At 47.5% G+C, this 23,507-nt stretch overlaps 1 protein-coding gene across 2 annotated transcripts; it reads right to left on the reverse strand.

Moving 5' to 3' along the window:
• Positions 1–13,045: 13,045 nt before the first annotated feature.
• On the reverse strand, positions 13,046–23,192 carry HAND1 (heart and neural crest derivatives expressed 1). Of its 2 annotated transcripts, none has more exons than XM_082213782.1 (2): positions 22,341–23,192; positions 13,046–16,541 (listed from the first exon to the last, which is right to left on the reverse strand). In XM_082213782.1, the coding sequence occupies exons 1-2, from the start codon at positions 22,977–22,979 to the stop codon at positions 16,443–16,445; spliced, it is 738 nt and encodes a 245-aa protein (XP_082069908.1). In that variant the 5' UTR covers positions 22,980–23,192; the 3' UTR covers positions 13,046–16,442. The 2 variants fall into 2 exon arrangements, with proteins under 2 accessions (XP_082069908.1, XP_082069907.1); XM_082213781.1 differs by having other exon boundaries at positions 13,046–16,544.
• Positions 23,193–23,507: the final 315 nt, after the last annotated feature.

The following is a 23,507-nucleotide window of genomic DNA, read 5'->3' on the forward strand; positions in this document are numbered from 1 at the left end:
TCAGGTAGCAGGTGATGTAAAAGGCTTCTGCCCCAGACCAAGGAGAGCCGCCTTTTGTTGTAGGGAGGAGGAGTTGACAATGCTGAGCTTATCGAACAAATAGCTGAGCTCAGTGTAAGCTTCCTATGTGTGAAAGAACATCACTTATTTAAAAAATGCTGTGTGAGCGAAAAATTCCCTCCTGTGATGATAAACACGTGGTGGCTAATTTCTCTTGATGCTATAGTAAGCAAGTGATGAACACATGTATAAACCAGCTCAAAGCCTTATTCCCATGTCATGATACTGAACATGAAGTCCCTTAGTCTCTGGGAATATGTTCATAGAGACTTTGGGAGTAATTACCACTGTGTCCTCCCGTCTTATTTTCCATCTCCTGTAGCAGAGGAATAAAGGAAGATTTTGTTACTCTGAAGTATCCTTCCTGTCATTAAGTGTCAGTGCTAGCAGTTTATGTGCTAGCAGTTACAAAGACTGTAGTATGTTGTAAGCAAAGACTTATCCAGGGGAGCATGACTGCTTCGATCACACCAGGCACAGAACTTCCTGAGAACCACAGCAGGCACTGCAACTCTGACATCTAACAGAAGGTGAGAGGCAGGGGACTGTGATGGGTTTTGGCATGGCACAGGGTGCCACTGAAATCTGAGACACCAAGATCTGCCGCTGGTTGTAATCCACACATTTCTGAGTTTTATATATATACAGAAATGAATGTGCAAATAAATATCTATAGGCAGGGATGTTATTGTGAAGGGGAGGGGAAAGATTATTTTAGAGGCATATTTCTAGCAAAAGTTCAAAAGCCTATTCTTAGATACAGTGGTGCCCCGCAAGACGGAAAACTCGCTAGACGAAAGAGTTTTCCGTTTTGGAGGTGCTTCGCAAAACGAATCTCCTATGGGCTTGCTTCGCAAGACGAAAATGTCTTGCGAGTTCCTGCGGGGTTTTTTTCCTTCCCCCCCCCTTTTCTAAGCCGCTAAGCCACTTATCAGCTGATCCGATAAGCCGCTAAAAGCCGCTAATAGTGCTAATAGCGCTAATCCGCTAATCCGTCAATGGGCTTGCTTCGCAAGACGAAAAAAACGCTAGACGAAGAGAATCACGGAACGGATTCTTTTCGTCTTGCGAGGCACCACTGTATTAAAGTGAGCAGTGCAGTGTGTCCTGAAAACAGCATTCTGAAAGGTTGCTTTATGGTTAAGTCATAATAGTGATGCTTCGTGTTAAACTTTCTTTTGTATCTGATAAAAGAAAAGTGTATATTAGACATGTGGAATGTAGCCCACAGATGGCCAGCTTCCAAATATTCCTGGACCATCATATTTGACTGGGGGTAATGGGAGTTTGAGTCCAACAGCTGGAGGATCACAGGTTCACAGCCACCAATGGCAGTGGCAAAGAAACACAAGAATTTAAAAGAGAGACCAAAAAAGGGCAAATAACAGTGTGTGTGTGTGTGTGTGTGTGTGTGTGTGTGTGTGTGTAAATAAATAAATAAATGTGAATGGAACAAATAAAACAAATGCATATTTTTACAAGTTGATAGCAAAATCAATTAAGGTTTCAATAAGCAGTGGAGTAGTGACTTAATGTAATCTGGTATTGGCACACACACACACCCTTTAAAACAAAAACAAAAAACTACCAGGATAATTTATTGAATATGTGTTGCTGTTTTGCCTCAAATGTGTGCTTATGTACAAATCTGAGTGTTTAACAGTAAACACACGTATCCACAGCTGCTCCATTTCAGGAAGTATACACAAAGCTTCACAAAGGGGGACATGGGCAGATTCTAACGCATGTGATGCTGCAGCGTGCACAAGGTTAGCAAGACATCAGTGTCTTGGCAGGGTGTGTGTGAGAGAGAGGGGACAGCGAGATTGCAGTTGAGAAAGTGATGTGTGGACAACACCACATAAATGGAGGCACAGTCAGATACTAATCCACACTAAACGATGATGTGGAGAAGTCCTGTGATGTTGACACCAGTCAATCTTCTGCATAGGGAGAATGTCCCAAAGTCAAGATGTGCCACCTCAGAAAAGGCCCTCAGCTTTGTGTGAGCATAGCATACTTCAGGAACTGATGATACTAGGGAAAGGGCCTCAACTCAAGGTCTTGATCCTCAAAGGCAAACCTATGTCTAATGCATGATAGTACTCCAGCTGGAATGTTACCGGAGAATGGATCAATGTTGCTAAGCTATCCTTACCCAGATGATGGGCAAGCCTAAAACAGGCAAAAGGTATTCCATGCCGCCAAGGCCACTTCAGCCTCCTAAAGAACATAAGGAGCAGCTGCTGGATCAGGCCAATGGCCCATATAGTCCAACATCCTGTTCCCACAGTAGCCAACCAGGTGCCTGTGGGAAGCCTGCGAATTGAACGTAAGCACAACAGCAACTGTGATTCCCAGTCATTGGTATTCAGAGGCATGATGCCTCTGGCTACAGAGGTAAAGGTAAAGGTAAAGGTACCCCTGCCCGAACGGGCCAGTCTTGACAGACTCTGGGGTTTGTGCGCCCATCTCACATCTATAGGCCGGGGGCCAGCGCTGTCCGGAGACACTTCCGGGTCACGTGGCCAGCGTGACAAAGCTGCATCTGGCGAGCCAGCGCAGCACACGGAACGCCGTTTACCTTCCCGCTGGTAAGCGGTACCTATTTATCTACTTGCACCCGGGGGTGCTTTCGAACTGCTAGGTTGGCAGGCGCTGGGACCGAGCAGCGGGAGCGCACCCCGCCGCGGGGATTCGAACCGCCGACCTTTCGATCGGCAAGCCCTAGGCGCTGAGGCTTTTGCCCACAGCGCCACCCGCTACAGAGGTAGAACATAGCAATTGTTGGCTATAGCTATAGCTCCAGTGACAGAGCTGGATCAAGGAGTATCCCCAGAATGGGCACCGGCTCTTTGAAGAACGGAAGGGTCGGTTTCCTAGACCTGAGAATCAGTACTACCATCTTGTTACATGCACCGTTTCTCTGATCTAAAGATCTCCATCCAAGCTGTTATTACCTGTATGTTGTACTCATGGAGCTAAGAGAATAACATGTGTTTTAAAAAATATTTCCAGTGTGTGTGTGTTTTAAAAAAATGTATACATGTTCCTAGAGCCTGACATCTCAGCATTTGCCATCCCTGAGATTATAATTTTGTTTCTGACGGTTGGAAGTCATGCACCAATAAAAGTGAACCTTAAATAAAAGCTTTTCTTGAGGGGGACAGTTGTTGCTGTTGTTATTATCATCTATTCCCCACTTCCTTCCATAGGAGTCCAGGGCAGCAATCCTTGCAACATTTTCAGTTACCCAAGATGAAATCTTACGTTATGTTCTCCTATGTATCCTTTTCCCAGTTAAAATGAGTAACTTTCATTTTCAAGATCAAGGAATATTGTTTACTGATCACAACTTTCGGATTCATGCTAGAGATTGGATGTGCAATTCTCCAGGCCAGGGCAAGGGGGTCCTTTGGCTCTCCAGATTTTCCTGGACTCCAAATGCCATCACCCGTGTCCATTTGCCATGTTGACTGGGACTGATGGGAATTGGGAGCCCAACATATGAAGAGCCTCAGGTTCCCCACAGCATGTTCTGGTTCTCCTGTATTTTTTTTAACAAGGCCAATAGATCTCTTTATTTGATGAAAAGGGTGGTCTTCTGATAATTTTCCTCTCTTTTACTATCTCCTTGGAGTCTTTTTAAAAGAGTTTTTTTTTTCATTAAAATAAATAAATATGCAGGGGGTTTTCCATTTCATATCTGTACTGCTTCATGTTTTAAAGAAAAAAATTACAAGCCAACCGACATTAAAGCATCAAATAAAACAATTCAGACTAAGCCATTACAGAAGGAAGTCAAATATTAAGTATATATTCAAAGGAGCATAATTAACCAGAAACTAAAATATTACCTTAGAAGATTTAAAAATAAAACATTACAAAGAAGGTCAACTACAGAATGCACATTTAATGCAGCAAAATTAACGAAAAAGTATCTTAAACATTTCAAAAGAAAACATTAATAATGGAAGTCAAATATAAAATGCACATTTAAAAGAGTACAAGTAATAAGAAAATAAAACCTATCTGCTGTAGAACCTATCTGCTGCTGTTGCTGCCAATGGTGGTTCATGGTGGGCGGTGGCAGTGGAAGCTCAGGCTCCATGACCTGGGTCTGCGTTAAGAGACAGTCAAGATGGTCTCTGGCCACCTCAACAGCCTTTTGTAGCTGGAGTCAGTCCTGCCCTCCCAGGCCAGGTGGGAAAGGCCTGCAAGGCAGGGAGCAGGTCTTCCAGGACTCACAGCCCAGATGGTCTCCTCACAGTTCCACACACTTTCCACCTTTCACAGGAGACCCACCTGTCAGCTTTGGTTCTGATCTGTAGATACCCATGAGGCAGCTGAATACTGACATCCAGTCAACGCCCAAAAGCTTCATGCAAGAGAGAGGTGGCTACAACTTTTCCCCCATGGCACTGCAGTGGGCATGACCTTGCTACCCACTTTCTGGCCATATAGCTAAGTTAGGCACAGTAGCAGCTATAACTTTTCTTCTCCTCCCTCCCTCCAATTTTTGTACAGCTATGCATACAAATTTACCCAGGGGGGAAATGAAGCAATAATACTTTGCTGCCTTCGAAGCACTTCCCCTGGACTTTCACCGAACACCCGCTTCTCGGCTTGTGGAAATGTTTGTAGGTACCTCTCATTAACTTTAACGGGGCCTGCGATCCGCAGGACGCAAGCAAGGGGTCTCAGTGTTAATGGTTGCCCTCACACGTCTCCTGAAGGCCTCTTGTGTTGTGGACTCCTCTGCGCGGAAAGCCCTTGGACTAGGCCAGGCGGCGCTGAATCTCCCAGCGCTGTGTTTTGTTTTTCTTCCTCTGGCCTGGGTGAGACAATGGCCGCTCTATCCTTCCAAACCAAGCTAGGGAAGAAAAAGCCGCAAGAAGCAAAGGCTGGCTCTCTGTGTAGAGTCGACCATCTTCAGCCAGGGCCTGGCCACCCAACAGAGGGGCATACGCTTTCTCAGGCCCCCCCAAAAGCCATTCCCCATTCCATTTCAGTTTTGCTTCCATGTGCCTTTCCCACTCCTGTTTTTCTTTCTAGTTTCCCAGCCCGCCCGACCCCCCTTTTGTCAGATTGGTATTTTATTTGGCTCCATGCTGTCTACGGGGCTGTCCCGTTTAACCCCTTCCTTGCCGCTTCCGAGATAAGAATTGGCTCCTTTGAAATCAGATAAACAGTCTCATAAATACCAAGAAAGAAACAACACTGCAGCTTTCTGAAGGAAACTGTGTGTGCTTGGGATGGTGGGGGCGGGGGGGGGGAAGAGACGAGATAATTTGCCAAAAGGCCGAACACGTAAGTGCGGAGATGAGTCATTGAGTGGGCGATTCCCTGCAGGGCTAGCTGCTTACCTTGTCACCGTACATGCTGTCAGTACGGCACCCGTGAGTGATTAGCCGTGCTTTGGGCACACTAGATGGGAGATTCCCAGCTTCTGTTCAAAAATAATGATGAAGTTTCTAGCCTTCAGGGTTGGAAAGAAAAGCTTGACAATAGGCGGTTGTAGTGGTAAAAAAGGTAAAGGACCCCTGGACAGTTAAGTCCAGTCAAAGGTGACTATGGGGTGCTGCGCTCATCTCACTTCAGACTGAGGGAGCCGGCGTTTGTCCACAGACAGCTTTCTGGGTCATGTGGCTAGCATGACGAAACCGCTTCTGGTGCAACGAAACACCATGGCTGAAGCCAGAGCGCACGAAAACACCATTTACCTTCCCACCACAGTAGTACCTATTCATCTACTTGCACTGGCATGCTTTCAAACTGCTAGGTTGGCAGAAGCTAGGACACAGCAACGGGAGCTCACCCCGTCATGGGGATTCGAACCACCGACCTTCTGATCGGCAAGCCCAAGAGGCTCAGTGGTTTAGACCACAGCGCCACCCGCATCCGAGGCAGGTGTAGTGCACCATCTTAGGGAATAAGATGATGTTCCTTCATCACAGGGTCAATGCACTGGAAGTTCCTAAGTCAAATTTTGGTTCAGCCGCCTGGTCTTAAGGAAGATGTTGCGGTTCAGCTCACCCATCTATAATAGGAGGGTAATTGTCCTGGCCTACCTTGCAAGGTGGTCAGAACTGCTGGCAATGTATGTTTAGTATTTCAGGGATTATGGGGATAACTATACAGTGGTACCTCGGGTTAAGTACTTAATTCGTTCCGGAGGTCCGTACTTAACCTGAAACTGTTCTTAACCTGAAGCACCACTTTAGCTAATGGGGCCTCCTGCTGCTGCCGCACCGCCGGAGCATGATTTCTGTTCTCATCCTGAAGCAAAATTCTTAACCTGAAGCACTATTTCTGGGTTAGTGGAGTCTGTAACCTGAAGCGTATGTAACCTGAAGCGTATGTAACCCAAGGTATAAACACAAGGTAGCAGCACTGGATGTTCTGAAACCTTAAAAATCAGAAGGCATGTGAAAAAGAATCAATGAGCACAAAGCTATTGATCCTACATGTGGTCAAGCCATGGGGTGCTTTTCTTGGGACACTTGCCTGGCACCCACATTGCTGCATTTTTGGCATCAGGTCAAGACCTTTTTGTTCTCCTTTTAACATTTTTATTTTTAAGTTGCTGGTGGGTGGTTTTAGTGTATAAATCTGGTTCTGTTCTGGTTTTGTGCTGTGTATGGTATTTTGTTGTGCTGCTTTGGTTTTTATGACGCTTTGTCTCTTAAACATATTGTGGGATGGAGAGAGAGAGAGAGAGAGAGAGAGAGAGAGAGAGAGTTTTTTTCTTTAAAAATGGGTACTCTCATTTTGACTCAAGAAAATACCATTTTATTGTTCAAATTGGGAAAAATAAATACAGTAAATGGACAAAAGTACGAAGATTCACAAAATGTTAGGGGTACGCATACCCCTGTGTCGTCCCCCCAGAAAAAAGGGGTGGGGTGTAATGTTTTATTCTTGTGCTTTTATTTATTTTTATTTTGCTACTGCCACCTAGACAATTTATTTTATGGGGAAGCTCATAAATATAAATAATATGTATCACAGGATAGCAGCAACACTCATATTGTGGATAAATGTTTCCACCAAGACACTGTTGTTAGGTCAGGAATGTGTGGTAGAATAATAAAATGCTGCATGCGTGCGCATGTGCACCTATGCCCTCTATCCAAGGGGAAGATTTCTGGCCAGCAGGTTTCCTTTAGTGATCACACTATTCAAGCTCTCTTTGCGCCTCTGTGCATGTAGAGCGAAAGGGGAAGATATGGCATGTGGTCCAGGGAGATACAAAAATCCAGAATATGGTGTAACGTGACAATGTTTTCCATTGCTTTTGTTTGCTTATTCATTTTGCCCTCCTGCCATCTTTGAATTGCAAGGAATACCTAAACCAAGAAACGGGGGGGGGGGGGCAAGTCCACAGAGAGAGGAGATTGGGTGGATGGAGGGGGGAGGGAGGGGGAGCCCTCTCAGATTTCTCAGTGGATAATTAAGCAACAAGGGGGTGGAGAGGGTAGCTAAGATTTTGAAAAATGCCTTGACAAGAGCTAATGCTGTACAGGGATAAGTGTAGACATGATATAAGGCAAGGGTTAGCCTCTAGGATCAAAGAGGCACACCTAATACTCCTATGCCCCTTTCCTGGCTTGCGTAATGGAGACAGGGAGGTCATTTTTCTTTCCTGTCCGGCAAAAACTTTAACTGGGACTTTAAACAGCACATCTGAAACCTCCAATGCAACATTCACCGTCGTATTCAATTAAAGCAGAAAGTTCAGGGGTGTTCCCAATCCAGGAGTGGTTCTGGGTTACCATTTATATTCTATCAGATCACACAGCGCTTATGCTTTCTATTCAGGCACATTTTGAATGACAAATAGCAACGGAACAGAAATCATTCACAAGAACTCGGCTTATAGGATGCATCTGCAGCTTATGCTGCTTATGTACATTTACCATGTTTGGAAAGAAGCATTGGCTCCTGTTTGGATACTTTTTGCCACCCATGACTGGAGAGAGATTTGCCTCATCATCATCCATAACGTTTGCAGAGCGCTTTCTAGTGTTCAAAGCACTTCAAATCTATTATTATCTTTTGGGGATCTTTACAATCTTCCCCTGTCCCAGAATGTCGGTATTATTTTTCCCTGTATTACAGAGCGGGGACTGGGGCTAACTAAGGACACGGGGGTCTTTTTTGTTTTATAACTCAGTCACTTACGCCACACCAGCCCTTGCCACCACAGGGGAAAAACAGCTGGGAAATGTCAGGAAATAGCACCTCTTCCTAGCCATAGGGTGGGGGGGTGGCCTTCTGGCACAGCACAGTATTTTGTACAGTACCAGAAAGCAGCCCAAGGTGTCTGCCCCAGTGTAAATAAACTGAGTGTAATGTTTGTGCAAACTGTGCAACTTTTTCTTTCTTTCTTCTTCTCTGGTTCAGTTGTGACTATTCATTATTTATATGCACATAGACCCATGAAGGTGTGGTCTAGGAGTGCCATCCGCACTGGGGGAAATTCCAGTGGAATGCTGGCATACACCCAGCAACTGGGTTTAGGGTACAGAACTAACACACACACACAAACATATTTCTCCTTTCAAGTATTTCCCATGATTATTTCTTCTACCTGTTTCTCTCTTCTTAGGTTGATGCCTTAAATCCTAAGGCTATAAATGTTTTGAGCCCAGCAGCCCCAGCAGCCATGCCCTGCGATAGGGATTGTGGGAATTGTAGTCCGAGAGCACCTGGAGGGCCGCAGGTTCCCCATCCCTAATGTAAATTGTGTACTGATGTAGAGAGCCCTAATGTAGTTGTGGACACTACACTAGGTTTCAAAAGAGGAGGAAAGAAATTCAGGAATGATAAGGCTATCCGTGGCTACTAGGCATGATGACTATACAGTGGTACCTCGGGTTAAGTACTTAATTCATTCCGGAGGTCCGTTCTTAACCTGAAACTGTTCTTAACTTGAAGCACCACTTTAGCTAATGGGGCCTCCTGCTGCTGCTGCGCCGCCAGAGCACGATTTCTGTTCTGATCCTGAAGCAAATTTCTTAACCCGAGGTACTATTTCTGGGTTAGAGCAGTCTGTAACCTGAAGCATATGTAACCTGAAGCGTATGTAACCCGAGGTACCACTGTATTCTACCTCCACTGTTGGAGACAGTATCTCTCTGAATACCACCTGCTAAGAATCACATGTGGGGACAGCACTGTTGCACTCAGACCTTGCTTGTGGGCTTCCCATAGGCATCTGGTTGGCCACTGTGAAAACAGGATGCTGGACTAGAGAGGCCATTGGACTGGTCCAAGTGGGCTGCTCTTATGTTCTTAAATGATTCCTGGATACTTGGGATAGTTTGCAGTTTCCACCTGATGTCTAATGGGATACTTAAGGCCCTGTTCAGGTAGCGTGTAGATGACCTTCGAGCAGCATACAGAATGGTTATATGTCAGTTGTGGCAGAATCTCCATGGGATTGTCACCAGGTTTCTTGACTGCATCGATTTATGGTACCTTCTCAATCTCCTGGGCTCACACCTCAGCTAGGCCCCTCTTTACGTTGGAGGGTTTTCCTTCCCTGCTGTTGCTGTCATGAAATTAAAGCCTCAGTAATCCGTGTTATAGGAATGAAGCCAGCGAGTGTGGGAAAGAATGGGGGTCGCTTTCATGAATCCTGTTACCAGAAGTATTTCCACCAATAGAGCCAATATGTTAACAGCATCCTCTGTCATCTACGTGATCAACACAGCAAGAGAAAGCAGTTTGGCTTGCATTCCATTATGATTAACATGGTATGTTATGAATATGTGGCTTATTATGTAGCTTGCAAATCCCCTTTCCTCTAAGCAAGGCCTCTATTGGTTTTACTGGTAATCCTGCCTGGATAAAGGAACCTAGGTGGTTGAAATAAACATCCCATGCTCCATGGAGCACCCCCAAGGCCTGAAGCTGAAAGAATTCAACACTTGGAGAGGGAATCATCTAATCACTTAAGGACCTTGATACTCTGGGCACTTATCAGTCCATCGCTGGCTGCCTCTAGTCTCTCTCTTTGTATTGATAGAGAACTTGCTTGATTTGATCATCGAGGTCCTTCTGTCTGTGCCCTACAGGAGTATCCCAGAGGGTGACAACAGGAGAACAGGCCTTTGGGCTGGCTGCTGCCCATGCTCTTCTCAGTGAAGCTCACCTGGAACCAATAGTGATGCATTTTCAGCTCCGTTCATTTGTGTGCTAATTTTTCTTTGATGCTAGGGGCTAACGATTGGGTTAAGAACTTAATTCATTCCGGAGGTCCGTTCTTAACCTGGAACTGTTCTTAACCTGAAGCACCACTTTAGCTAATGGGGCCTCCCGCTGCCGCTGCCACCACCGTGCGATTTCTGTTCTCGTCCTGAAGCAAAGTTCTTAATCCTAAGTACTATTTCTGGGTTAGCGGAGTCTGTAACCTGAAGCGTCTGTAACCTGAGGGACCACTGTATAACGATTGCCATTTGTTTCCACACCTGGGCTTTAATGAAAATTTTAGTTCCCTCCCCTCTTTTGTTTTGCCTTCCATTCTCCGGAAATGTCCATGTGTGAGAGACTCTATAATAAGAGACAGAAAGTCAAGAGCAGTTTGACCTTTTCCATCTCTCTTTCTCAAAGTGCAATGCAGTCCTCTCCCTGTCTACATAAAATTAAGTCCTATTAAATTCAATCATGGTGCTTACAAAATGGACACAAGTAGGACTGAGGCCTCCATGACACAAAACCCTCTTCTTGGGAGAATACTTAATGAAGAATGCTGTGTTAGTTATGCAAATCAAGAAAAATATTTTTGGCAGAATTATGTATGTATATTTGTGAGTGTGCGCATGCATGCACATGTGTACAGAGAGGGAGGGAGAGAGAAATAAAGGAGAGGTGCAGCTGTGCTGATTTTTGCCCCTATGGCAAAATCTGTAGACCCTGCACTGGGCAATATAGAATAGTACAGTGACTTTGAAATGTGGTGTAACAGCTCTGCTTTCCTTGTAGATCCCCCTGCTCAATCTGCTAAGTGAGGGCTTTGGACATCTTCCCCAAAGGCTTACTTTAATGGCAGCACTTGGCAGAAAAAGAGTAACACACTCAGTCTCATATATGGGTCAAGATTCTGTTCCCATGTTTGAATTAGGTTTAGTTATTACAACATTTGCAATTTATTGCAATATGTTCTGGTAAGCTTCCTAGCTTACCAGAAAAGTCAAGGCAATGCATGTGACTTGGTATGAGGAGGAAAGGGGAGGAGCTTCTCTCTAAGTATCAAGATTTATGCCCACTAATTTGCAGTCCAAGGAGTACAATGAATGCAACCAGCATCCTACACTGTGTGCTCTAACATGTTTATTGCTATCAAAGCTTTCCCGGGAGGTCTAGTAGGAATGGCATAGCACTGGAGATCTTGCTGAAACATGGATGTTGGTGTGAGGAGGGGTTAAAACTATACCCCCCAGGCTCTTTTAATTTTTTTAAGCAAGTCTCCAGCCCTTGTAGAATCAGAAAGAAGAGGCTAAATCTGCATGAACTCTTGGGCCAGTGTGTTTTTGAGACTGCCTGTTTCTATCTTTCAGTGCAAATGAGGGACATTTGGGAAAGCAGGGCTAGGTAATTAGTCAAAGGCATTCCCAAGTGACACACCCAATGAATGAACTTCCTGATTCATACTGAAGCTTCCTTCCTTGGTGGAGAAGTGATTGCCGCCCCATGAAAAACTACTCAGAAATCCAGGCTTTTAGAACAGCAATAGCAGCACACATGGTAGAATGGAGCTCGCCTTTTGACGCCACTGTTTCTGCTGCTTACCTTGATGGGGCTGCCTGGGTGGAGGCAGCTGGAACCACCAAAAGAGTCTATCTGGTGCTCTCAAAGCCTCAATCTCATCCCCACCCAGCCTCATCCCTAGGTAAGCAGCAGCAACACTGGTGTCCTGAGTGTGGATCTGCCCCACTGCAGCTGTTGTGTCCACCTAAAAACAAAAAGGCAGCCGCAAAGACCATTGTCCATTATCTAATTCAGGTCTAATTTCATACCCTTTTCCACATGTTCTTTTCTTCCCCTGAGTTTGTAAACATTGTTTTTACAAGGTTTACATTTAAACAACATTGGTTTTCAATGTGCTGCCTGTACCAATGCAGATAAAGTCCATCATTAGCTTATCCCTGTTGGACAGGGCTAGAGATTATGCTAGACCTGCAAAATAGCAAAGTTTAATACCCTTTCTTCTGAGGAAAGGGGGGGGCGATAACCGCAGTGTAATCAAGTGCTGTTGTCCAGTTTTGTCATGCTTTTGTTTTCTAATTAAGGGAAATGTGAAGTAGCTGAGCAATTAATTGGAGGGACGGTAGGAGTGGGAATTGAAAGGTTTCAACTACAGAGAGAAGAAATCACCGAGACAGCAGGTCTACCCATTGAGAAACAAGTTTATCAGACCAACTCTACCCAATTTGGTAGACTTGAGCTCTAAAATAGTAGACTCTTCTCTGATGCTAGTTCTGAATGTTTGTCAAAATCTGCGAGTGCACAATTGTCCTGATGCAACAGTTCTTAGAGGCAGGGGGGGTGAAATTCTCTCTCATTAGGATCTGTCTCTTTTTGCTCTTTCTCCTAAGCCTTGAAGAGCGGGGGAGAAGAGACAAGCAACTATGCTGTGTTGTCCTTTCTTTTGAAATTCACAATGAATATTTCCTTTTGATTTGCCACATTAGCACAAATGTCACCAAGAAGAGGGGGATGTGTAGAATGAAGTGGGACAAATTAACTCTTTGGGCCCTTCTTCCACATAACAGCTGTGCCTCTGAATCCATATTAGGCATCTGCATTTCAATCAAAACACAAACACTGTTAAATAATGTGTACCCTCCACAAATGCTATGGAGAAACGTATTAAAGTGCCCATAATGTGCATGCTGCTCATGTATACCAAGTCAGCACACTGAGGTGTCTCAATGTGTATACTAAACACACTATACATATATATATCTAAGAGGGGGGCAACTTTTAAATCCCATTTATTTCAATGGCAGATACATGCTTAAACTCTTCCTCTTTTTTATTTTTTACAGAGGACTTAACATTGCTTAAACTTGGTATCAGCAACGATTTTCAATAAAGTAACTTCCACCATTTCTGACACTGTAGGGGAGTGACAGCTGAGAATAGGGGGAGGACGACGTAAATGTTGGTATCCCGTTACTTGTAAAACTGAAAAGCTTAAAAACATTTTTAACAGCAATTAATTCCACCAGGAATGTGAAGCACACACTTAAATCTCCAACTAAACTCTCTTCCGACATCCCCTTGATTTCAGTTGGAAACATTCAAATCCGTGCTTAACTCTCCTACTGAATTTGGTAAGAGGTCAAAACCTTCTCACTTCGGTTGAATCATGTCCCACGTTTACTTGAATGCAAGTTCTGGTGATTTCAGATAAACTCTTCCAAATCAAGGTGCTTAGCATCAAGGCACGACTGTCTAGAATCCATGTACTAACATTTAATGGGGCTGTGAATCATGGTCTGTGTCTGCCTGCCTAGTGCTAAGACTTTTATTTATTTATTTTTTAAATCTCTGTTGGGTCTGCAAGCTCTCAAGCAACTACCACAACTATAAACATTTTTTCTCTGTAGCATTAAATCATATATGTTTATGACACAGCACCAGCAACTAGCAATATCAATAAATATAGAGCTTTCTCAAAATATGATGTATATTTAAAATAATTTCATGTTATTTCTGTTCATGTATAAATATGATTGACACCCTATTTATTTGAACGCCCACCCTGTGCTATATCTCTCCTAGGCACAGGGTGGTTGACAGTAGTCAGTCACCTAGGGAATTCATGGATGCAAACAAGATTCTAGACAGAAATTTTCAGTCTTTATAAAAAATATAAATATAAACCAGTAGGGCTTAACGCTGGATCATATCTCCACTATTTATTTCCCTGTTGCTAATCAAGTTCTGTTCTTGCAAATTTCATACTTCCTCCCTCACTGCTGTTTTCCCATTAGCACAAACAGGAAAATAAGTTTCCAAACTCAAACAGAGAGGATTTTGCACTCTGTTTCAGCTTGATTAGACAAGGAATCCGTCTGACTTTAGGGAGTGATGGCCTTAAGGAAAGCAAAATCTTCATAAAGCTTTTCTTTATTATTAATAATATTATTATTATTCTTTAAATCCGCATAAATATTTGGCAAGGCAAACCTGTTCTCTTCGCAAGTGGTCATACAGATTTGAGGTAGAAAACCCGGTACAGGAAATGTATAAAATGCATCCATTTAGGTAGTTTAAATACATCCAAACAAAAATATGAAATGGAATCAACGATGTTGGGAGAGGAGAGACATGGTCGGAGGGGGAGACCTTGTGTTTATTTACATCGAAACAAATAACGACACTAGGCACAACACACAAGCCTGCCACAGGGAAGCATCCTCATGAATCACTGGTTTCAACGCCATGTGCAGGTCACTATGTGCTGAACTTTCTCTGGCCGAAACCAGGCGACCTTTTAAATGGTGCTTAATTGTAGCTGGATCATGCCCAGTATTCCCCTCCCCCGCAAGTGCAGGAGGAACCAATCCCCCAAACTTGGGAGGGTGCAGGGAATGAGTGAAGTGGTGGTGGGAGGAAGGTATGGAAAGCTCATGCACGTCTGTAGGGGAGAGTGTCTCTAGAGTGCATGGCCAATTCTCCCATCGACCACGGGCAATACCCAGGCCAGGCAGGCGACAGTGCATTTACAACAGGAGGAGCAGATTGGGGGTCCTGTTCTTTCACTTTGCACCTTTCTTTCTGAACTGGATTCTCTTTTAATTGGGGAGGAGAGGGATGAAAGCAGAGGAAATGTAAACCTAGGGCACAGAGACAGAAGAAAGCAGCCGGGTTACAGCCAAAGCGAGCCTCCTTCCATTTCTGCAACCTGGACCTCAAAGTTTTGGCTCTGCCTAGAATTGCAGGCTGTGATCTTCAATGTGGTTTATTGACTCAGGTGGTTTCATGGGCATAGCAAGGATTTTTGTTGGGGGGGGCAGGCCTTTTGTTAGGGGGGGAAGAACCTCAGTTTGCTATGTATTTTTATTGATTTTTATTGATGGAGGGGCAGCAACCCCCCTGCCCCCCCTTACACCCCCAGGTGGTTTATTGAAGGAGCTTCATGGACTCCGATGGGGAGTGGGGTGGCGGTTTTGGAATAAGCCCCTGGAGGACCGCATAGCTGGCCCCACTGAAATCCGAGGGATGGGTCCAGCCCAAGCCAAGAGTTTGAAAATCCAATTTGGGGGGTTCTTAATGTGGGCTGGATCGTGTCCAAAGGTGGGATTTAACTCCTCCAGCTCTTATCTGCATCCTTCCATCCTTGCCAGGAAGTAATCCCATTCCTAGCTGTGGGATTTACTCTTGAGCAAATCCGTTTATGTGCTCAGGTTTCCGGCTACAGCCCTGCTAGGGCGGGGGATCCTATAGATTTTGAAAAGGAAGCAAAGGCTCCGATCCGCACGCTGACATGCAGAAAAAAAGTTGTTGCCTCAAGAGTGGCCTGGCGTAAATAGAGTGGTGTACTTCAAAGTAGCTCTCCTCCTGTTCGATGGGATCCTCACGACGGATGTTTCGGGCTGCAGCCTAAATTGTGATGAAATCGGATTATCAACCTCTCTTCTCTTCCTCCCCCCTCCCACTCCCCCCCCCCTTCAGCAATGGCTTGACAGCAAATGGAAATCACTCTCAAGTCAGGATCGGCTGGCGGGCCTTCCACCTTCTTTTGTGCAACACAAGATCCCTTTCAGGTCCGCACACAATCCCGCGTGATATAGTTATATATATATATATATATATATATATATATATATATATATACATCTACATCTGTGGCACCCTGGTTCCATGAGACATTCAAAAGCGACATTAGACGACGCGATATCCCGCGCGGGTTTCCGGCAAGGCTTCTTCCTGCCTGACTTCCGACGGCGCAGACGGTCCATCGTTTGACGTCCAGGTCCTCGCCGGGCTTTCAAGCCAGCGAGTTACTGGCTTCAGGGAAGGGGGAGTTTTCCGTTCTCAGGCGTGTCGAGGCCCCCCCCTCTCTCTGTTCCCCCTTCTGCAGCCTCCACATTGCACATGATCCTCGTCCTCACTGAGGCGGCCGCCGGTTCCCCGTTCCAAGGCTGCGAAGGGGAGGGCGGATCAACAGACGGAAACAAACAAAAAAGCGGGTCGCGGGCGATTTCTCTCTCTCTCTCCTTCTGAGTGTTGGGGATTTGGGGTGCGCGAGGGATGGGGCGGAGACCAACCAGGGAGAACAGGGTCCCCCATCCTGGGCGCGCGCGCAGTCCTCCTCCCAGCCAGCTTAGTGGAGCCGGTTCTCTGGAAACGGTTCCTGGTTTCATTCATTGATTCAGTTCCAGCGCCCAGACCTGCTGAGGCCAGCCAGTCCTGCCCTTAAGCCGTTTTTCTCCGTGGCCTAAAGCGTGAGAATAGCCCTCGGTCTGCTGCAAGGGGGAGAGGGGAGGGGAGGAAAGAGGAAGAAACAAAAACCAGGAGGGAATGAATCTCCATTACGCTTTAATCAGCATCGTCACCAGAAGAAAAGAAAGCAGGGAAATGTAGAGGGGAGCCATCCTAAGCGTGTTACTCTTGAGAAAGTACGCTTTAGGAGGGCGCCTGGACTGCCTTCCCTAGGTCGTCCTGTGCTCAAGGGTGGCTCCGTTCCTAATAAGTGGACCCTACTACTAATCATATCGATTGTCCTAAAAGGCCCAACGTAGCCCCTGCGAAGCGCGCTTAACAGTCCTCGCAGGCGATGCAAGCGGCGCCAGCTCCTGCCTCTGCAACGAAAATCGACGGAGGGGCTTGCAAAGCGCTTGGTCTTGGTGGGGTCGTGCCTAAGGCAGAGGAGAAAGCCAGGCGAACGAAGGAAGGAAGGAAGGGAGGAAGGAAGGAAGGAAGGAAGGAAGGAAGGAAGGAAGGAAGGAAGGAAGGAAGGAAGGAAGGAAGGAAGGAAGGAAGGAAGGAAGGAAGGAAGGAAGGAAGGAAGGAAGGAAGGAAGGAAGGAAGGAAGGAAGGAAGGAAGGAAGGAAGGAAGGAAGGAATTTGCATGGCGAGCCCTTCTGCCGTCCACGAGGCCACTGTTTGTAAATTTCGCGCGGAAGGCTGTAAAGAAGACCCCGGAGTTGTTCATCTGTTTATGAGTATTAGATAATCAGGCGGAAGGCCATAAATTTCAGTCTCTATTTGCAGCCCTTTTATAAATATAGGAGGCTGCGTTTTGGTAAATACGTCGGAGCCCTCTACTAAATTACGCCGGTTATGAGTCTTTTAATTGCCGAGGCCGCTCCGCGAAAAAAAACTCCGGGCAACAGGACCGAATAAATAAATCGCGGAGTTTATACAGGCTCTTGAATAGTATAAACTTTGCAGATGCTAATTTATTTACCCTTGGGAAGTATTTGCAACTCGGTCATTTAGTTATTACCGTATTTATTTTCAAATCCGGCTCCTCCTCTATCTCCCCTCAACGAGAGCGAACGCAAAGGAATAAAGATGGATGAATGAATTCCTTTTTCCTTTTCCTTTTTAAAATTATTTTAAATTCACTGATTAAGCGCCTTCTTTTAACTGTGGAGAGAGGAATCCACACCGGGACGGGAAATGGAGGAAATTGAGATTGAAAATTATATTGCAATACAAATTTTGAATAATGGTGATTATGATGATGAAGATGGCAGCTGAGATCGAATTCGATTAATGTTTCTATGGCCTGATACTTTTCTGTATTGAAACAGTATCGAAAACTGACCGGCCAAACGCCGTCATTGAGAGAGGGAGAAGAAGCGCAGAGCCTCTTTAAAAGCAGGAGCAGTACGTCTCACGGTCAATTTCCCCCCTCCTCCATTTTTACACTTCCAGGAAAGGGTGGGTTGAAATGGCCTGAATGCATTTATATTGAAGAGCAAGAGAGAAATCTATTAGCATACAAAATAAATAAATGGAAGCCTCAGGACAGCCGAACCAGCTTCGCTCCTGTTCAATTTCAGAGGGTTTCTTTTGGGGGGGTCGAGATTTAGGTGGCTTGTATTCTACTGGCAGCAGAAACGTGTGGTCTGAAGAACAGCCCCCTCCCAAGCCCTTGCTGGTCTATTTTATTGGGGAGAAGCTTCCATTAAAAGAAAAATGGGGGAAAGACCACTACAGTACTGTTGAGGGAACTCTTCCAGGGCGTATTTTGGAGCGGTCCCAATTCACCTCGTGTGCTTATTTATTCCTTGCTCCTTGGTTTTGCGCGGAGAAGTTTTTTTTTGCGGGAAGCAATTGCAAACAAAAGCGGCGAAGATACGGGATTATTATCCCCCCCCCTTCCTTCCAGATTGTGTACAATTCTCTCTGCTCGCCCTACCCCACCCCAAAACCCACATCCAAATGACCTTAACAGTTCTAAACAGCTCTGGAAATTCGATGGCGTATTTTTAAGTCCCGCCAGAAAGGGGAACAGAAGATGAGGAAATGAAGTCGAGAGTTGCCTTTCATCGCTCCTGGAGGATTTTGAAACAATCTCTTGCGTTATGCCGCCTTCTTGAGCCACAGAACAAAAAACCTATGCAAACTAGCGAAAGAGGCGCCAAGAAAAGGAGCGGTATCAACGGAACGTCCCTAGAGAGGACTGGGCCAAGAGAGCTGCGTGCCATTTTAAAAGGGATGTGGGGTGTTTAAGTAGCGGCGCAATATTTGACAGGCTTCCCTGCATCTACCCTATCTTTCCAGGGGTGTGGGGTACATTCAACATTCCCCCACCGGGTTTTTTTTTTTTTAAACTATTTGTTGCAGTCCGATCTTCCAAAAAGGATGCGGTTCCTGGCCTGGAAGAAAAAGAAAAGAAAAGCTGGCCATTTCATTTCGGCCGCTGTTTCCCAAAGTATTGGGACTTTTCTACCGCCAGATCCTACGCGTGTCTACTCAGAAGCAAGCGCCGCTGAGTTCAATTGGACTTCCAAGGAAGCTTGCATAGAATTTGCAGCTGTCTTCGATGGCCAACTTGCGGGGTGAAGAGAAGGCGCTTTGAGCCGCTGACTACTGAACGCACTTTTACTCAGAGTACACCCATTGAAGCTAATTTGTTTCAGTTAGTTATGGCCATGAATTTCAGTGAGTGTGCTCTGAGTAAACGTTAGTCGCCGGCAACCCTGGGTAACATCTTAAGAGGAGAGCGCCGCTTTTGCAATCAGGAAGAAGCTCCTGGAACCCCACAACCAGCCCGCAAATTACGTTGGGTTGCCTCGATGTCTTTACGCAGCTGCTTAACGCTAGGGCAGCGAATAGAAATCAAAAGGATAACTTGTAGATCAGAACAAGCGGGGCCTGTTGCACCTCCTGTCCAAGATGCCTGCCTGCCAGCCAGCCAGCCAGCCATGCCCGTTCACAGGGCATGCCATTTCCCTCCTGCTTCTGCCTCAACAGTCTGCTATTTCCCCCTTGAAAATGTTACTACTTCTGAAAACCTTCCTATGGTGTAATGCTGCCAGCGCAGAAACCAGACTGCTAGCAGAAGCCTTGTGTTGAATCTTGCAGAAAATCCAGTTCCAGTGAGTCATTTGCACTTGCAGGATACACATTGTGCAACCACTGTCACCATTATTATACTCTTGTGAGAGGCAACCCTAGTGTGTCAATGCTGGTCTGCTGTTGCTTGCGCAACAATGTAACTCTTGTGCGCGGGTGGCGTTGTTTCAGATGCCTTAACGCCGGAAGAACAAAATTGCTATTCTAGAAGAGCATTCCTCGGACAGCACAATAGACGAGTCACTTCTAACTTTCCAGAAAGCGCAGTTCCAACACTTTTCTTGCAGCGAGGCATGTTTATAAATAAACCTGCACCCGGGGTTAATCTGACCTAAAAGAAGGAAGATGGCCGCGGGCGATCTCACCGCTTTAACTCGCGGTCAGAACTTTCGCCGTTCTTTTCCTTCTAGGTCTGCTTCCTTTAACCATAGTAACTAATATATATTATTTCGGGGTGTAAAGAAAGGGGGCGCAACACGACATTTGGATGGCTCATTCATCCAAGGTCGGATTCCGATTCTCCCTCCGGCAAAGAACGTTCCGTGCGAGGGACCAGTTCTTGCCAAGGAAGGGCGCGTCTTGCAGAATGCAGAACTGGGGGCAACACTTGCAAGAAATGACCGCCCTCACTCAGCTCAGCCTGGCTCTGTCCTCCACCGTCTCACATCCACGCTAAAGGGAAATCAAACCAAGAGAACGAATGACTCACGTGCAGCGCGAGCCCACGCTTGTCTACTCAGAAGTATGTACAACTGCACGCTCCCAAAGACGCGTGAATGATGGATGGAGGCCTAAGGCTGCCATCCTAAATCACGCGATGTCGGGGACTGCGCGACAGGGGGCCGAGGGCAGATCGTTAGCAAAGCCGAAAGGCTTGGCCTAGGCCAGAGTCAAGTTTAAAAAGGGCGCTTGGAGGGCGGACGCAGGGAACATTTGTTACAGACGGTTACTTATTAGACATGACCATAGCAGAGGGATCCCTAGGAGCAATTCCCCCGTGGTCTTGAAACAGGGGAGCGAGCGACTCCCCTTCCCCTGCCTAGAATGCTGATCTGTTAACGGATGAAGATCGGAAGGCATACAATGCAATGAAATAATCGACCTTCTTTCCCCGAGAGATTGAGATCTCCACGGCAGTTGGCACATTAGGAAAGGGGTCGGAGAGAGGCTCCAGAGTCCCACATTACTTCTCCTGAAATATTGTCTGCCACAGTGTCCCATTCTGCGTCCATTCCTTGCTAAAATGTCATGCAATTCATTCCATGCAACAGGGTTCGCGCGCAAAGCATCAGTGGGGGGGGGGGCGCATATCCACCGACCCAGGTCTCCAACCTGGACTGCCGAACGCTTTTACCCACACAGTCTTTATGGCCCTGATTCAGACACGACCGGCAGGATGAGTCCACCAAGGGATGCGGTGGGTATGGGAAGCTTTGTTTTGTGGGACAAAGGGCTTCAGATTGGGTGGGTATTAAACCCGCAGCCCTCCTTTGAAGGCTGGTTGCTTAGTCTAGAAGAAACCCCCACCCCACACACACACACCAGTGCAGAAGGGCTCGTTTAGATCCAAAGGCCAGAGGCCTAGGCTTTCCTTGGCACGCTTCTAGATCCCAGTCGCTGGGGAGCCAGAGCAAGAATGAGCTGTTTTGCTCTCCTGCTCGGCTTGAGGAAGCTTTCCAGGGGCTTCTGGTGAGAAACAGGGATACTGGACCAGAGAGGCCTTGGGTCTGATCCGGCAGGGCTCTTATTGCGTTCTTCTGATTTAATAATTGAGGTTTAAGCACCCAGGCCGCCAAATCTCATCTCTAATCTTTCCATCTCCCAAACCCACCGCACAGCAAATTTAGTTTCCCCAACTTGCCACCCTAATATCCACTCTACTCTACTTAAAGGAGGACCCTTTCCTTCCTTACCCTGTTCACTTGGACTTCCGTACGTGTCAGTGGGCTTGATATCCAACAAAATACTGGACCATCTTAAAAACACACATAGAAAAAGCAAGCTCATTTCTCTCTTGCTCCAGGCGGGAATCATTTTTAAAAACCAAGCAGAGATTTGCCAATGATTCCGAGGGGCTCTATAGCCTGCCAGCCTAATTCTACCCACAGGAGGGGTGGGGCTCCTTCCATGCCCCACTGCTATGTCCAGGCCTCTGCTCTAGTTACCCCCACCGAGGAAATCAGCCTCAGAGAAAAACAGAACCTTGTTTGGGATAGCTATTCTTTAACTGGAGCACCATTACCTCACATGAGCCTGTTACCTGAAGTTTAATGTGGGACAGGCTCGGAGACGAAGACCTGGAATGGGGGGGGGCGTGTTCTAGGGCAGAGAGGTCAACTCTCTGGAAGCGGAAACCCGTGGGAGCAGGATCAGGCTCGCTCAGGTGGTCAGACCTAGCCGAAAGGACAATCTCCAATGTGCCTTTTCCTCCCCTCCGCTATGGGACGGCTGAGCTCCCGGGTGAAGCGGCAGGGGTTGCAATTCCCTGGAACTGAGCAGTGTCTCTTCCCCACCCCTAGCCCCCGCGCCTCTAAGTTTCGGCCATGGCTACGCTCGGTGCAGCTGCCCTAAAGCCTGTGCAGAAACAAAGGTATTGTTTCCACCCCTTATAGGGAGCCGCCACTCATCCCGCTACGTCTGGAACCAGGAGACTCGCTTTTCTGCCCCGCTCCTCCCGTTCGAGGGGAGGGCGCCTCTGAGCGCGTGCAGAGCGCCTTCGCGCGGGCCCTTACCGGCTGCTCGCGCTTCCTCTTGGCGGCGTCGCGGGGCTCGGCCTTCTTGAGCTCGGCCTTGAAGCCCTCGGCGGCCGGCCCGTCCTTGGCCAGCACCTCCATGAGGTAGGCGATGTAGCTGGTGGCCAGGCGCAGCGTCTTGATCTTGGACAGCTTGGTGTCGGCCGGCACGTTGGGGATGCACTCGCGCAGCTCGGCGAAGGCGCTGTTCAGGCTCTCGGTGCGGCGGCGCTCCTTGCGAGGCGCTCCGGGCGCCGACGACGAAGACGCCCCCCGACGGCGCGCCGCGCTCAGCCGCCCGCCCAGCTCCGACGGGCTGCCGCCGTACGACGAGGCGGGCGAAGCCGACGAGCCCAGCCCGGCGGCCGCTGCAGCCGCTGCCGCAGCTGCCGCGCACACCAACTCGGGAGGAGGCGGAGGCGGCGGCGGGGAGAGGTCGGAGGCTGCGCTGAGCAGCCAGCCCTGCGCGAAGGGCCGCTCGGCCGGCGGGAAACATCGGCCGGGGGCCGGCGGCGGCGGCGGCGCGGGCGGCCCGAAGAGGAACGGCTCGTGGTGCGGGTGGTGGGGGTGGAGCAGCGCGCCGTGGTGCGGGTGGTGGTGAGGATGGGGGTGGCCCTGGTAGCCCCCCACCACGTTCATGGCGACGGCGGCGCCCCTGGGTCTCCGGCGCTACGAAGAAGCCATGGGGGGCTCGGCCCCGAGGGGCGCCCACGCCGTCCAAGTTGCGTGGTCCAGCGGCGCGCTCCCTCTCTGCCGCGCTCGCCTCAGCCCTCCTGCTCTGCAGCCAGCAACTCGGCCGGCCTTTATGCAGCGGTGGGCTCTTTGATGTCACGCTGCGGTGAAGGGGAGGAGAGAGAGACGCACGCACAAGCACACAAGCAAGGAGGGAAGCGAACCCGGGACGGAGTGGCTTTGCCCCTGAGCAAGGAGGCTGGCTCAGTCAGTCCCCACTCCACCGCCCAAGACCCAAGAGGCGTCGACCTCGACCCCATTCGTGGTGCATAGAAACAGTATTGCAGTTTTGGGTTATTTATGGCATTCCCAGCCTACTTTTTCCTCCAAGGAGCTTACAAGCTGGTCTGCGTGGTTCTCCTCGCTCCCACAACCACCGTGTCCCCAAGGTCACCCGGTGAGCTGCATGGCCCAGTGGGCATTTGAACCATGCCC

This window comes from Podarcis vaucheri (assembly GCF_965113315.1).
Source record: "Podarcis vaucheri genome assembly, chromosome: 2".
NCBI lineage: Eukaryota > Metazoa > Chordata > Lepidosauria > Squamata > Lacertidae > Podarcis > Podarcis vaucheri.

Excerpts from the sequence above, each read along its gene's own strand:
- HAND1 (XM_082213781.1), bottom strand. The coding sequence starts at position 22,979 with ATGAACGTGGTGGGGGGCTACCAGGGCCACCCCCATCCTCACCACCAC. Across the intron at positions 16,545-22,340 it reads AGAGGAAGCGCGAGCAGCCG|CAGACCGAGGGCTATTCTCA; the intron begins GTAAGGGCCCGC and ends TCCCCCTTGCAG.